General features: G+C 38.9%; 2 protein-coding genes, 1 non-coding gene and 1 pseudogene across 4 annotated transcripts; all 4 read left to right on the forward strand.

Moving 5' to 3' along the window:
- Positions 1-3,243: 3,243 nt before the first annotated feature.
- On the forward strand, positions 3,244-5,593 carry LOC141838056 (acyl-coenzyme A thioesterase 2, chloroplastic). The gene is made up of 5 exons (XM_074725448.1): positions 3,244-3,990; positions 4,166-4,343; positions 4,465-4,955; positions 5,039-5,167; positions 5,266-5,593. The coding sequence occupies exons 1-5, from the start codon at positions 3,259-3,261 to the stop codon at positions 5,407-5,409; spliced, it is 1,674 nt and encodes a 557-aa protein (XP_074581549.1). The 5' UTR covers positions 3,244-3,258; the 3' UTR covers positions 5,410-5,593.
- Positions 5,594-6,057: 464 nt separating this feature from the next.
- On the forward strand, positions 6,058-6,139 carry TRNAS-CGA (transfer RNA serine (anticodon CGA)). Its single transcript has one exon. It is a non-coding gene; the product is annotated as a tRNA-Ser (tRNA).
- Positions 6,140-7,444: 1,305 nt separating this feature from the next.
- Positions 7,445-9,979, forward strand: LOC141834702 (UDP-glucuronate:xylan alpha-glucuronosyltransferase 1-like). Of its 2 annotated transcripts, none has more exons than XM_074722043.1 (5): positions 7,445-7,521; positions 7,660-7,734; positions 7,811-8,005; positions 8,083-8,708; positions 8,907-9,979. In XM_074722043.1, the coding sequence occupies exons 2-5, from the start codon at positions 7,664-7,666 to the stop codon at positions 9,926-9,928; spliced, it is 1,914 nt and encodes a 637-aa protein (XP_074578144.1). In that variant the 5' UTR covers positions 7,445-7,521; positions 7,660-7,663; the 3' UTR covers positions 9,929-9,979. The 2 variants fall into 2 exon arrangements, with proteins under 2 accessions (XP_074578144.1, XP_074578153.1); XM_074722052.1 differs by having other exon boundaries at positions 8,089-8,708.
- A 565-nt stretch (positions 9,980-10,544) lies between these two features.
- Positions 10,545-14,650, forward strand: LOC141825752 (PHD finger protein EHD3-like; annotated as a pseudogene).
- Positions 14,651-16,460: the final 1,810 nt, after the last annotated feature.

Below are 16,460 nucleotides of genomic sequence, written 5' to 3' on the forward strand. Positions count from 1 at the left end.
ATTTTTTCTTTGTTATTAATGACTATACCTGCGTTGCAGATGCTCTAATATACACAAGATGTGTTATATATATATATATATATATATATATATCGAAGTTTAATATATTGTGCATCTTGGTATACACGCAACATTCACAGCTGAGTGTGTATTTGAATGAGTCAAAATGTGCAAAAGTGATCTAGACACCCCGCACACTCAATCGTGGACGTCTACATAGAATGACACACAGATTAACACTTCTCGTATATAAGTTTTTGATATGCTATGCACTCATAGGTGTTCGTTTGCAACTTAATACATGTCCGGATGAGTCAAGATGTTCGGAAGTGATTCGGACATATATTTGATAATTTAAATATCTAAATTTCATCAATTAATCATGGAAGTGGACGACGACAACAACCATAATAATAGAATGGACACTAAGTTTGATTGTTATAGCAATTACTAGAAAAGTCAATTGGTAATTAGCATGATTAGTGACCTATGAGGAGCTACTTATTATAATCGGGTCATCAATTGGCACCAAATGATTCATGATCAATTATTTTTAATCATGTATAAGATCCATATGTTAGGATTTTTAATTTTTTAAAAAGATATTAGATAAAATTTAAAATATATATAATTCAAGTATATAATTGAACAATACCAAAATTCCCCTGTATTAAAAATGAAAAATATACAGCTAATATCGAAGAATTAATGTGCCACCCAAAATGGTATGCTCTATATAACAGAAGAGCCAATCTAGACGATTTGAACATGTACTAAAAAAACCAATCCAACTAAAAAGCACCTTCAATATATAGTCATCTATTTTAAGTTAGGATCTTAAATTTTAAATTTAAAAAGAGCATATACTAAATGACAAAAATAATTATTATACATTGTAAATAACTTCCAATAATATAAATATAATAATAATAAATAATTTAATCACGAACTCCAATTGTGTAAACAAATAAATTTTATCATCAAATCAATTATACACATTTATTTTTGAAAGAATCAAATAATATATATATTAAAATATATAATATTAATAATATTATTATAAAGGGGAACAAGCTCCAAGGTAAATCTATGCAGTAGATTATATGGCTTTGGCTTTACTAAAGTGAACTCTCGTATCAGCTCTCTCCTTTCAGTTTAACTCCTAGAATTTGCCTTGCCTTTGGATTCCTTCACCACCTAGAGAACCAAAAGTGAAGGTATTAGACTGCAGTGAAGTCATTCATAAACACAGATACTGCATTTCGAAAGGGGAAACAAAGGCAATATTGTTGTTGATTCACAGACCTAAATAGGAGAGTCCATACACCAAATTATCACAATTGAATGTTCAGATCAATGATGTTTTCAAGTTCCACAACATTAGAAACACATTGGCTGAGCGTATCGTTTATTTCGTTGAACCACAGAAAGAAATTGAAGCTATTAACTCAGAAAGCTCAAATGGTGTTAGTTTCATTTCAGTTATCGAAAGCCATTCATTTTTCAAAATGTCTATGATTTGCTAGTCCTTCCTTTTTCCTCATTGTTAAAAGTTTTCTGAAAAATGAAATGAAAAAACAGACCTTAAAGATTCGAAGTACAAAAAGCCACACTGACAAAAACTGAAGATAAAGGCTCGTAGTCAGTACTAGATGGAGAATGACAAACCTGAGCACCTTCATCCCATAGCCGAGTTTCTTGGATAATTTGATCACTTTGACCTTGTTTAGGTAGAAGAACCTGTCTGGAGATCTCTTCATTGCAGAAAACGAATTCATGTTCTTTATTTCCACCAGCCAACAAAGCAAGTGAAAGTAGATCAAGAATCACTACGAAGTATAGATGACAAAAACTGATTTCCAAAACCATTTAAATCAACTGAATAAGGAACATAACCACAGTCAATTTGGCCGATAGATCAGTTCTCTTGACCATCATAAGATAAATAGATCAATGTCCTTGGTTGGTCAATAATCTTAATGTGAGATAATTATTGGCACAATTTAATTTAATCCTTGGAAGAAGAGCGATCCAAAAGAATGGAAGATGCCCAACCATTAATTTCACTTAAAACCAAGTTAATATAATTCTTAAAAAATCACAGTAGATAATGATCTAAACTTCTCCAATTTTAAACTTCAATTTGTGATGCTTTCTGAGTCCAGAAAAGATCATCAACTCAACAGAAAACAAACAAGTAATATGTCCCAATTATTTGAAGTTGTCTACAAAGATCTAACAGGCAATTAAGCTATAATGTTAAGATCCATGTTCATAAGTCATAAACGATTATAAGGCATGAATACAACCAACGATTATAAGGCATGAATACAACCAACGATTATAATGTTAAAAAGAAATCAAGGGGTAAAAGAACTTTTTCACAGGCATTTCAACAAACGATTATAAGGCATGAATACAACCAACTCAGTTGGGCCTGGATTTGCCTTTCAATCCCAGTGCATGTAACTGAAGTTTTATAGTGAAACAAATCAGTTTTCTGAGGTAGGAAATCGGGAGCATGACCAAAAAGTCAAGGATTTTAGGGCAAAAGCAAGTGTTTACCGTGCGAAAAAAAAATCCTCGAATGGCAGCAACGAACAGTAGCGACTGGGGGAAAGGGCGGAGCCTGCTTCGACGCTGCCTTCGCCCACGAACCAATGAATCTGGGAAAACTTCAATTTGCCCCCGTACTTAACTTCTTTTCCATTTTGACTCCCATAATTTAATGTATTATATTCTACCTTTTATAATTTATAAATTATAAAATATTTTTCTTTGTCAAAACTAATAAATGAGGTAGACGCACAAAACTATTTAAAATGGTAATATCATAATTTAATTAAAATCATTTAAATACAATTCTAACCTATATTTTAAAATTTTTATTCACATTAAATATTTTTATATTAAAATAACCTATTTATCCTTTTAAACTGAGAGAATATTAAAAAGTATTTTTAAAAATATTTATAACATATAAAAAATATTTTAAAATATCATAAACCAGTAAAATGTCCTTAATTTTCTTTTGATTTGTAACTGCCTCTCTTAAATTTATAATTTTTAAAATTAGGAGTTTCTTTTTTATTTTAATTTTTGCTTTAAAAATCATTTATTTTATTTAATTTTATTTTAATTGTGGGATTAGATTTCCCATCCTCCCTTCCAAGATTGTTGGAGCACGACCACTCATTTCAACTAATCCGTAACCTAACTAACCTTCTCGCCAAGCTCCTTTCCCTCTCTGACTCCATCATGAACCGGGCATCCGCTCGCTACTCCGCATATTTCTTCTCTAGAACTCTCTTCCACCGCGGTAAACCCTCATCCCACGCCTACGTCGACCTCCACAGATTCCCCGAAATCCCAAAGCAATCCTCGATTCCAACGCCTTCTGCCGATCTGAACCCCCAATTTCCTCCGCAAAACACCGTAAATTTCCTCTCAAAATCGAATCTTTCCGTGTCGAGATCTATTTTGCTCTCTTTTTCACGAATTCGTAAGAAATCGGCGGATTTCTCGCAAAGATCGTACCTTTCCCCCTTTTCCACCTCTCCGATCAGGTTCATGGAAAATGATGCGCCACAGGAGCCCTCCGCCGGAGCGGCGCCGGCGGAGCCAGCCTCGCCAATTCGCGTGGTGTCGACGTTCGCGTCGCCGTTCGACGCGGCTCCACCGCACATCGACGCGGGCTCGTCGTTCCGGAAGCCGCTCAGCCTGTGGCCGGGGATGTACCATTCGCCGGTGACCAACGCGCTCTGGGAGGCGCGCTCGAGCATCTTCGAGAGGCTTCTGGACCCTGCCAAGGACGGGCCACCGCAGACGGAGTTGCTCACGAGGACGCCGGCGCAGAGCAGGACGAGCATCGTGTACAATTTCTCGAGCGATTACATACTGAGAGAGCAGTACCGTGATCCATGGTATAAAGTCCGAATCGAAAAGTTGCTGGAGGATCTTGATGCTCTCGCCGGGACGATTGCCGTGAAGGTACCCTTTTGCTCTCAAGCTATTTGGTTAACAGATTTTTGTCTTTGATCCTCTCCCATCCCTTAGTATGTAAAGTCGCAAACATGCTGTAGCCATGAACATGTCCTCGCAATTCAACTCTAAGTAATCGTCAGTAAACGTAACTGTTCTTCAACGTGTTGTTGCCTGGCTCCAGCACTGTTCTGATGATGATAGCACTACAAGGCCTCTGTTGTTGGTCACTGCTTCTGTGGATAAGATGGTTCTGAAGAAGCCATTGCGTGTGGACACTGATCTAAAGATAGAAGGTGCTGTCACTTGGGTGGGTCGTTCATCCATGGAGATCCAAATTGAAGTTAGACAGAATCAACAAGGTATTCATGATCGTTCCTTGATTATTCCTCCCTTATACATGGCCATCTCAAGTGTCACTCGCGGTTAAAAGCATCATTCCATCCTCAAATTTTCAGTTTTCATCTTGGTTTCTTGTTGCAGATGACTCTAAACCGTCAAATCCAGTGGCTTTGACGGCAAACTTCACATTCGTTGCGCGCGATTCAAAAACCGGAAAGGCAGCTCCTGTAAACCGCTTGTCACCTGAGACTGAACAAGAAAAGTTGCTGTTTGCACAAGCAGAAGAAAAGGATAAACTCCGGAAAAGAAAACGTGAGGAACAGAAAAAAGGATACGAGACTGGTGTCAGTAGTTTACATGGCGATGATGCAAAGAGGTTAAAGGATTTGTTAGCAGAAGGGCGTGTGTTTTGCGATATGCCTGCATTAGCGGATAGAGACAGCATTCTGATGAGAGACACCCGACTCGAAAATTCACTAATCTGCCAACCTCAACAAAGAAATCTCCATGGCCGTATTTTTGGAGGATTTTTGATGAACTTGGCGTATGAATTGGCCTTCTCTACTGCATATGCATTTGTTGGGCAGATGCCTTCCTTTCTTGAAGTAGACCATGTTGATTTCTTAAAACCAGTGAGTATTAACAAACTCACTCACTGAAACTGTTATTTTGTTCTTTTTCTGCTTTTGAGGACAAATTTTATCTTCTTTCTCAGGTCGATGTAGGAGACTTCTTGCGACTAAAATCTTGCGTTCTCTATACGGAACTAGAGAACCCGGAGAAACCTTTGATCAATATTGAAGTTGTTGCTCATGTAACAAGACCTGAGCTCCGAACCAGCGAGGTAAGACGGTGAAGCAAGATCTCAAGTGCTTCGTCACAATGTTGATGGAATATCTACATATACATATGGCTTCACCTGATTGTTTCATCGATGTGCAGGTCTCGAACACATTTTACTTCACTTTCACTGTCAATCATGATGCGCTAAAGAATGGACTGAAGATTCGCAATGTGGTTCCTGCGACGGAAGAAGAAGCTCGTCGAGTTCTGGAGCGCATCGATGCTGAAAAATTATTTGGTTAACTAGGTTAGTTCGGCATCATTTCAGTATGAAGATTGTTCTCCTTGCGGTCTAGAAATAAGATAGGAGCAGTTAATATATTCATTACGTTTACTATAGTTTTGCAAACCACTGTTCATCTGGATTCATGTTTCGCTAATCTTTCGAATACAGTTAAAATATATATATAAAAAGCTGCAACTCGTTTAACAGTGAGTTATAAATGGAATAATATCGAGAACAGTGGGGTGAAAAAAAAACACATCGATCAAGGCGAAGATAGTATCATTCTTGTTTCAGTAGCTATCATTCTTTCACATTCCTTTGTGTCCACCAATCAAACGGAATGATAAATTGGACCACAAAAGTCTTTTGAAAGGGAGCTCGGCTGCTGATTATGATGGTGAAATAAACCAACGTCAATTAGAAAAGCCGTGCTACATAAGGAACGAGAAATATCCCTAGAAGATCTCTCTATAACACTTACAAAGTAACCTCTCAAAAATGTTCAGCACTAAACAACTTGTTAATGTTCCTTCTGATGTTTTAAGGGTATTTTCCGTATGCCATTAGCCTCGAATGTGGAAGTTTCAATTCTGCGGCGTAACGTATTTGGTGGGATGTTACTTTCTTGCGTATATTATTTATTATATTGCACTTATAATGCAAGCGTCGATATGTCCGAGTGGTTAAGGAGACAGACTCGAAATCTGTTGGGCTTTGCCTGCGCAGGTTCGAATCCTGCTGTCGACGATTCTTTTGTAAATGGGTGTATTTAATGTTTTGATAAGTACAAATTTTACTAATCATAATTATAAATTTACTAAAACACATATCTCATTTTTTAAAATACCTTTATAATCATTTAAACATCTTTAAAACCTCTACAAGAAATATTTTGAAGATTTTTCAATAGTCAAAATCAATAAGTGACGGCACAAATTATTTTTTTAACAAGAATAATAAATGTAATAGTGCTCTTATTTATTATTTTAACCATAAAAATATCAAAATAGTTTAGTTAACAAGTTTTAATGGCATTCCAGAGGTTAAAATAAAAATAAATAAAACAAAAACCTCATGAACTTCTAAAAGTACCATTACTATTATAATAATTTTGTAATATCACTTTTAACAATAAAAAAACTGATCTGAAATCATATTAATTTTCAAAATGATAATGCAAAACTATAATCGCATTTAAATGTGCTTAAAAGTTTTTTTTATTTTAAACACTAAAAGATCAAAAACTAGTAATCTTGATCTGATGTCTGAATCAATTTGTTAAAATGCTTTATAGACATGACCTATGTCCAAGTTGACTAGCTAACTTAAGTTGACTATGTGTCGGTCAACGTCACCTTCCTTGTTCCTCTTGATCACTCAACCTGCACGGAGCAAGTCACTTCTGAAGTCAATTAAAATTAGGGGAAATAGTTTACAGATTGCTTCGACATCTGTTATCATCAAAAAGCACATGTGTTTCTAACTCTGAAAAATTCCTCGCCTAACTTGAGTTGGCAAGTAGCCATCCTCAAATAAAAAAAAAATTAAAATTAAAAGATTCGATTAGTTTTGTAGTTTTTATACTCCGTGGAAACGAAATCTTGTCGGTATTTTTTTGTATTTATTAGTTGATTAAATCGATCGATCTTGTCTGATTTGAAGTAAAAAGTTCTTGACTGCATTGGGGGCATAAAAAACTGGAATGAACTCCATAAATTCAACGATGAAAAAGATCTTAAATATTTTGTTTCTACATTGTTTGATTCCTAACAAGAATTTAAAATGTCATGATCAGCCAGCCAAACTTAATTTGAATATGAGAGTTTTTTTCCCAATGCCCGTGGAAATCAAATTTGTTTCAATAGCATAAATAAAGCCAGAAAAGAATTCCTGAATACTCTGTGGACTTTTTAGATTAGGTATGCTTGCATTTATGACAAAAAAATTTAGTTTTTATTTGGAAAAAAAATCAGATAATTACCTAGAATTTGTTTTCTTCCCCTCTGGTATCAAAATCAAATTTTGCAGTCCAACTTCAATCAACGGGCTCAATGATCATCCATAAAAGGCCACCAAAATCTAAGAGAATCGAACAAAATCCCCCTTCTTCTTCTTCCTCTCAATTTTTGGTAAGAGTTTTCAGTTTGTTCAACATTTGATGAACTGCTGCCATTTGATCTTTTAACAAACACTTCGAAGTCTTCGTTTTCTTTTAAGTTCCTCATTCTTATTAATGATGTGTTAACCCTCAATTTTCTTTTCTGCAGATTGATGGTCATGAAAGAGCTCGTCGTTGCTGCTAATGGCTCCATTGAAGCCCGGCAGAGATCAACAGCGACAGAGTATGTTCATATCAATTTAATCAGTTTCATAACAGTAATTAAGTTGCAGAAATTTAAGTGTTTCTTCTTTCGTCAGCAAAATAAAGCCTCGGAAATTGAGAGATTTCAAGTTCGGAAGATACAGATTCCTGTTCTCTGAGAAGAACTCAAGCTGCAAATTTGAGTACCTGAAGCTTACTCTGCTCATCATCATTTGTTGCGCTGTTCTATCTCTTGTTTTCTCCCCTGTAATCCACAAAGAACAACAGCCCTCGTCGGATTCATCATCAAGGTGCAATTCTGTTGCAATAGTAATCGACTTTAATCATTTCAGATCACTAAAAAGGTATTTTTCGGGAGATTTTTCAGGTCCAGATTTGTAGATATGGCGCAGATTTGGCAAGCAACAGGCTCAGATCCTCGATACCTGTCGCATGTGGAAGTCAATTGGGTTCAGCTATCTAATCTCGTCAATAACACGAATCTAAGGATTGGATTGCTAAATTTCAACTCCAGCGAGGTGGGATTCTGGCGGCGGACGATGCCGGAAACAGTGGTTTCTCCAGTCGGCCTGGAGTACGCTCCGACGAGCATCACCTGGGAGATTCTCTACCCGGAGTGGATCGACGAGGAAGAAGAATACCAAGTGCCTTCTTGCCCTTCTCTCCCTCAACCGATATCGGAGGAGGGATCAAAATTCGATCTTGTCGCCGTCAAACTGCCTTGCAATAACTCCAGAAGCGGGTGGTCACGGGACGTGGCGAGGTTGCACCTCCAGCTCGCGGCCGCCAGAGTTGCGGCGGATGCCGCGGCGGCTCGCGTGCGTGTTCTTGTCGTCAGCGATTGCTTTCCGATTCCGAATCTTTTCAGGTGCAGAGATCTTGTTAAGCGTGAGGGGAATCTTTGGCTTTACGAGCTTGAGCCGGCGGCAATGGAGGAGAAGCTCCGCCTTCCGGTCGGGTCGTGCGAGCTCGTCGTCCCTTTCGAAGCAAAAGGTCAGCGATACCCCTGAAATTTTAACACTTTAATAGTCCCTAAATTTTTATTAATATCACAGACATTCCTTTATAGATATTGATAAAATTCAAAGATATTTAAAAATTTTAAATTTTAGGGAGCATTTTGTTAATTTCTCTCATCTGTGATGACATCGCCGGCGGAAGGTAATAAATACTCTGTTTCTTTGTGTCCAGAGAGGTCGTACACCGAATTCGGCAGCCGGCGAGAAGCCTACGTGACCATACTCCACTCAGCGGAGCAGTATGTGTGCGGCGCCATCGCCGCTGCGAAGAGCATCCGGTTGGCCGGGTCGAAGAAGGACCTCGTCGTCCTCGTTGACGGGACGATCGGCGAGGAGTACCGGCGAGGCCTTGCTGACGCCGGGTGGAAGGTCCGCACGATCCGTCGGATCCGCAACCCGAAGGCGAAGCGCGACGCCTACAACGAGTGGAACTACAGCAAGTTCCGGCTATGGCAGCTCTCCGACTACGACAAGGTAGTCTTCATCGACGCCGACCTTCTCGTCCTCCGCAACGTCGACTTCCTGTTCTCGCTGACGGAGCTCAGCGCCATCGGCAACGACGCGACTCTGTTCAACTCCGGCGTCATGGTAGTGGAACCGTCTGAGTGCATGTTCCAGCTACTGATGGATCACGTCGACGAGATCACATCCTACAACGGCGGCGACCAGGGGTACTTGAACGAGATCTTCACGTGGTGGCACCGGTTGCCCAAAAACGTCAACTACTTGAAGCACTTCGACGGCGACGAACAGAGGCGGGCAAAGAAGGAGAGGTTATTCGCAGCAGAGCCGCCGGCGATCTACCTGGCGCATTACCTGGGACTGAAGCCGTGGCGGTGCTTCCGGGACTACGACTGCAACTGGAATTTGAAGAGCTTTTGGCGGTTCGCCAGCGACACAGCTCACGGGAAGTGGTGGAAGGTCCACGACGCGCTGCCGGAGAGTCTGCAGCGGTTCTGCCTTCTGCCGACGAAAGCGAAGGCGTTCTTGGAGTACAACAGGAGGCGGGCGGAGGCGGAGGGGTTTGCCGACGGGCACTGGAGAAGGAACATTACGGATCCGAGGTTGGAGGTGTGCTCCGAGGCGTTCTGCAATTGGAAGAGCATGCTGGCGAATTGGGGGGAGAAGAGTAATTCGTCGACGGCCGGCGGCCGAGGTGACCTTGGGAATCGCACTGCACCTCTGGAGATCTGAAGGATGTTAATGTATTATAGTTCTCTTTCTCGTACATCATGATTTTTTTCATATCGATTTTTTTAATTTAATCTTGTGTATTAGATTTTTCAACAAAAATAATTTATTGGGAAACCAAGAAACTATACATATTATTTCTTTATATATTTTAAAACAAAAAAGAAAAAGACTCGAGAACATAAATATTACCAATAAAAGATTAGTATTAAAATTTAAAATTATATTTATAAAAAGTATAATTTAAAAATAATAAATAAATAAATACTTGTTGTTAAATTTTGACGCTATATCAATTACCTAAAATATTTTTATAAAAAGCATAAAATGGGAGCAGGAAAATAAATACCATCAAGAAAATAAAGCGGACTCATTGTTAAAATCCGAGGCCTTGTTGCGCACGTGCCACGCGCACTCCATCCCGCTCACCCCATTCAAAAATTAGGGTTGTTTTGTTCTTCGTCTCCGGAACATCCTGCACATTGTTTCCTGCCTGCATCCCCATCTCTGCGTTGCCTATTCAGTCCCCTGCAAACGTCAAATTGGGATCTGCGGTTCGGATGCGATGATCTTCTACGGAACCCGCGATTCTGAAGAGGTGGGTCTTTAGGGAACGGCCATGGCCTCCAAGGAGAGTAGCTGCAAAGGGTTCGTGAAGCGGGAAGATTACGCATGGGAGGGCTTCATAACTTACAAGAGGCGGAAGCGTGCCAGTTCCGACGCGGACTCGGTTCAGGTGAGTTGTACAGGTACTCTTTTTGGTACTTGAGCTAAAAAAAATTAACCCTTTTCGCTAACTCCTGAAGTTGGGAAACGTTGGAATTTTTGGCTCCATGGAAGTCTTTGCAAATGCTTTTATTGTTTTGTTCGTAAGTCGATGTTCTATATAATATGCTGCAGTATATTAACAAAGACAATGAAGCGCTGGAGTTATGAAAAGGGTAGAAACTTTCATATGAAGCCATAGCTAGTGGAAGCCGTTAGTAGAAATTTATATAATTCCCTTTTAGTGTTTTTTTTTCTTTGTAAAGTTGCTGTAATTGGTCTATCAACTACGTGTTGAAAATAATGTTCATTATATCACATCGTTGAAGAGTCTAAGGTTCATTGTACTAGACGAGAGATTTATGCTGAAATGCCCTTTCATCTGTCCACCTGAAATTTACGAAACTCATTCTATATAATTGTTTTTTTTATTATTTCTGTTTTTAGAGAATGTTTTTTTTTCTTTATTTTACTATACTAGCTTCTTCTGTTCATGAAAATGATCTGTTGATAGTGCACGTAGTTTTTTTTGTATATTCTTTTTCTTAATCTCATGATTTTTGTTTGAAATAGGGCTTGGAGGATCCTGATAAGACTGTTTCACATTCTATTAATAGAATGATTAGTCATTGGAAAAATGTTATAGAACAACAGTTCAGGTTGTCCTATGTAAATCCTGGTCATGGCATGTGGAATGGTTTCAATGATGTGCAGCTTTAAATCACTATCAACTTACTGAAAAGTGGATGGTTGATTATGTTGAGGATAATAAACAGCTAAAGGTAGTTGAAAGTTCCTCTTTTTCCCTAACATATGCAAGAAAATTTCAAATAAGAAAGTAACATACTTGAAAATTCTCATGAACTCCAGGATATTTCTTCTGTGGGTTCTGAAATGAAAATTCAGCATCAGAACTCAATTTGTGTTGTGGCAGCTAAAGAACAAAAATCTGCCCAATCAGATGCACTTCATTAATCAATTGCCAGCTACTGTGGTGAAGATACCAACACTTGGAAGTGTGAAAAAGCTCTTCATGACATTTTGATTTCCAAAAAATTTGCCTTATTGTGTGACTTGATTTGTGAATTTGAAGAGGGCAAAGCTAAGAATTGTTTGGACTTTTGCTTGATTGATACAAAATTGAAAAATGGAGATTATGAATGGGCACCAGAGTTCTTAAACCAAGATGCCCAACAGGTAATTATATTTTAATTTTTATTCTTGTTCTAATATTATTTTTTAATGAACCTTATTCTGTCATCTATGATGGTTTTGTGATGTAGTTCTGATTGTTATCAGCATTGAGACCTCATATTTGTTTCAGTAATTGCCAAAGCTGATACTAGAATCAATGTTGTTGAGTTTCTTGTAATTTTGCATCATTTTTGTTTTTTTATACTTATGTTTCTTTTTTCTTTTGAGCTTCTTCTGACATGTGATGGGTGTGATCTTTTTCTGTATTTCCATCAAGTACCACAATGCATCATGCCATTGAATATCCATTACAGTGGCATTGTAAGTTACAAGTGTCTCACGTTGGTGCAAATATCATGCTACTGTTTTTTTATGCAATCTGGTTGTTAGATGCTATCCAATAAGGGTTTACTTTTGCACTTGAAACTCTCGCATGATTAAGCTTTTAAAAGACAGTTTTGGGTGGGAAATAGTTGGCACATCAGTGTATATTCTGGTTTAATAAATAGTAAACTCTAATCATTAAACAAATAAACATACTCAAAAGACTTATTTGATCTAATCCAAAATAAGCATAATAAATGAATTGAATGCTGCAAGAAGTTAAAGGCCATTAAATAGGAAAAATAAACCAAAGTAGAAGTTAACTTTGTACGTGAGAAATAAAAAAAAAGGAAGAAGACCATTGAAGTTGGTATTTTTGCTGAGGGCGGTGGTTGTGTGAATGGGATGAGAAAGTAACCAAGTTAAGCTTTTTGTTATCTACATAAAACAAATTTTTTAGTAAACTGAACGAGTTTTTTTTTGTACTTGCCTAACCCACCTAAGTGGTCCTCCTGGATCACCTTTTAAAATACTTGATTGAGAGGGAAACACATATTGCATGTGATGTGATCCTGCCTAGGAGGTTGTTGGTGCCAGTTTCTAAAATAGTGCACAGGCGATAACTTGAAATTAGTTGGTTGTCTTATGGACATGTTAATATTCATATGAGATATCAGAAGTCCTGTTGCTGTCAGTGACTGGATTCTGGTTTCTGATGCTTCACAAAATATGTTTTTATTGTTTTATTATGAGGAAATCATCTTAGTAGGAAAATTCAGGATCTAACTGTTATAAGATTTGATCATCTTCGAATCTTACTCTCACATTTGAGGTTGATTATTGCCTTTTTTTGTGCTGCATTGTGTCATCAGTTTGTTCCTTTTGCTTGGAATTGCATGAGAAAAGTTTTGCTACGCGCGCATTCAAGTTTTACTATCTTGGTTTAGATCTTTGATTGCTCCAGGCTGTGTATGATTGAAAATTTGATAATGTGAGTGGGCGAACTGATCTTTACATTTGTCAGATATGGGACAAGTTTCAAATATTGGCTCATAAGATGGTTATTATATTGAGTAGTCTTTCAAGCATCTCAAGGGATTTCTGCCAGAAGCAGGTAAACATCCTCAGTCTTTTCTCATGTTGAATTGTGAAACCCTATCACAGTTGTGTCTATTTATTTGGGTTATTTATCAATGGCGATGCCATTTTCTAACACTGAATTTTCTTTGACCAGATTCAACATCAAAGATTCATACTATTTAAGTTGATTCCTGATTTGAGAACAATGAAATCAAAAAGTGATACTAAAGGAAACATTACTAGTCAGACTAAATTTGAAGAAATGATTTACATGCATGTGTTTGTGTTTATCTCCACGGCTTACAACTTCTTGAAGCTGCATCAGGTTATTGCAGACCTGGTAAATACACATGTGAGCCTAGGCGAGCAGCCAGTAGTTTTAATATATTTATTTTATCATCAAACTGAACAGACAATCCTAATCTGCATAACGATGTTGGCTTACAACATAGATATTTTGTATTATAGCTTTCCATCTTAATATTTATATTGCAGGTGACTGGTCAACTCAGTGGCGGAAGGAAGCATTATTTGAGTGCAGATCCAACTGTACAATCTAAATATAGCGGATCAGTTTGCACTTGTAAGCAGTGTGGCACCGAAGCAAATGGTCAGTGCAGCCTCATTTTTGATGGATGTGAAGCAATGTACCATTTTTCCTGCATTGAACCTTCTATTAACGAGATTCCAACTCGGAGCTGGTACAGTGCGTGTAGTTCAAATCGCAAGGACTCCGATGATCCAACATCTTCTGACAGTATGAAAGGTAGTTTGCACAAAAACTGTGCGTTTTGTGATAGTTGCTGAGACACTAGAGGATGTCGATGAGAATACTGATTGCGAGGAGAGCTCTGTCACTACTGTGGAGTCTGAAGAGCCACCAGAATTGTCAAGGACGGCAGAGTCATCTTTTGCAAGGTATGCGGCAAATGTGAGGAGGAAGATGGGAAATTCTTAATATGCGGTCACATTGAATGCCCCTACAAGTTCTACCATGTCAGATGTCTAAAATCTAGTCAGATAGCTAGTGCTCAACAACTGAACAAGCCGTGCTGGTATTGTCCGTCTTGCCTTTGCAGGGCTTGCCTATGTGATCAGGATGACGAAAAGATTGTTTTATGTGATGAGGCCTATCACACCTACTGCATGAAACCTCCTCGAACAATGATACCCAGGGGTGAGTGGTATTGTGTTCCATGCAATATTGCTAGAGCCAAGGAAAGAATGAAGATTTTGCAGCAACACAGGAAGAATGAAGCTTGGCAGAGCGATGAAGCTAGTGGGTCCATGTTTGCTCTTCGAAGTGCCACTAAAAACCGAATCTCAGGTGAGAAAACAGCTACGATGCGGGCTGTCAAGTGATGACTGTACATGGCTGAAGTTTGTAAGATTCTGGGAGTTCAACTCATAGTGCCATATCGCAATTGTTTGCGAGTTTTGCATGGATCATTATGAAATTTATGTAGGCATACAGGATGCTGCCTTAACTGAAGTAGATTTTATGATTCGCATCAACTTTTAGTACACAAAACTAATCGCATACCTTAATTTCAAAGAAAAATAAAGCACTCCAAAAATATAATAGGATTATTTAGCTCTTCTTCAACAAGCAGAATTATGCTCTCACTCTGGATTTGGTGGACCCGATGCATTCTCATCTCCTTCTTCTTCCATCTCTGCCAGTTTGTAGTGCCGTAGAGACTCCGAGATTGAATGTTCTCCTTCCTTTCAACTTCATGTTTCGTCACTTCTCTCTGTGGGCGTCTTTGTTTGTGAAAAGTGGATGAAGAGCTCAATTTCCTGCCTGAAAGAGCCACCCGCGAAGGACTAGCAGTTTTATGATCACCTACCAGTGTGTATGGCCTTTGCTTTGTGCTAGGCTTCACCCGCAAGCAAGAATGGGATGATAAAGACTTGGTAGTCCTCAAACTTGAAAAGGCGAAAGGAGGAGAAGAAACCGAGAGTAAATTAGAAGAAGAGGAAGAGAGTAGTGGAGGAGCTGATTCGGAGACGACAAGCTTGTCTTTCACCACCACAATAGAGTCGCCGGCAGGATTCGAAGGACCGATAAAGACCTTTCCAACACATGAGCCCATGGCTACCAAGTTCAACTAAAGAAGTGGCAATGGAGGAGACAGGAACAAGTTCTTTGTTTCACCTCTATTCTCTATTGTGTAGGCGGCTTAGAGGGTGGAAATAGAAGGCATCTACTTTAAAGGATTCATGGCGTATTGATGGCGATGGCATTTATCATGTGATATGGCATCTTCTGGCACAAACGGAGTGATTAAAGCAGTCAGAAACTTCTCTGAATTATAGATTTTATATATGAAAATTATAAATTATTTGGGGGAAATAGTGTATTTATACCACCAGAAAGCTAATTAAATAAGAGTTGCTTAATAGCATGTTAAATATGATTGTTAGTTGAGATCATGTTTAGGACACCGTCAACTCCTCAGCATCAAGATAGAACCAGGTTGGAGGAAGAAAGGTCATGAAGCTTGCTGATCCTGCGAGAAGAGCAACCGTGAGAAGGAAGGTCAGGGGTGCTTAAATCAGTAGGTAGCGCGACTACTTCAACGCTTAAGTCAGTAGGTGAAGAAGGAAGAAGAAGAAGAACAAAAAGAACAGGAGAAGTTGCGAGGGCGCATGTGAGCCTGCCTACCTGATCATGGAGAGGAGTGACCTCTATATACATGAGAAGGAGGTCACATCCTCTTGTCATGGATCATGATCTAGTCAGAAGGAATGGAATGATCAATATGACAATCCTATCGTTGACTTATGATTGTAGTGTCATTTCACATGTGGGTGTCAGAATGGTGATCATAATTAAAGGATATAGGACTGTCAGAGAAAATAATGGAAAGCGTAATGAAGCAGGGTACCGTAAATCAAGATCGTTTAATTCGAGCCCCAGTCGGGTCCAAATAAGGGAGATGTCGCTGAGTCGACTAAGAAGTCAGTCTTGCGAGAGGATTCGATTAGGGACTTGGCTCGAGAGTGAGATTAGGGTACCGAAAGGCAATGGCTTTGCGCTCCAGAGCCGATCCGCGTTCAATGATGAGATGGAATCGGGACTCGGGGATCGGGATCTCAAATCGACGATCAGCTCGGGCTGTCCATCGAGTCAACAGTTAAGGGTTGACACGGGAGTCGGGCCTGATGC

Source organism: Curcuma longa, chromosome 1, assembly GCF_044706935.1.
Source record: "Curcuma longa cultivar G26 ecotype Majalengka, Jawa Barat chromosome 1, ITB_CL_G26_1.1, whole genome shotgun sequence".
In the NCBI taxonomy this organism is placed as follows: domain Eukaryota; kingdom Viridiplantae; phylum Streptophyta; class Magnoliopsida; order Zingiberales; family Zingiberaceae; genus Curcuma; species Curcuma longa.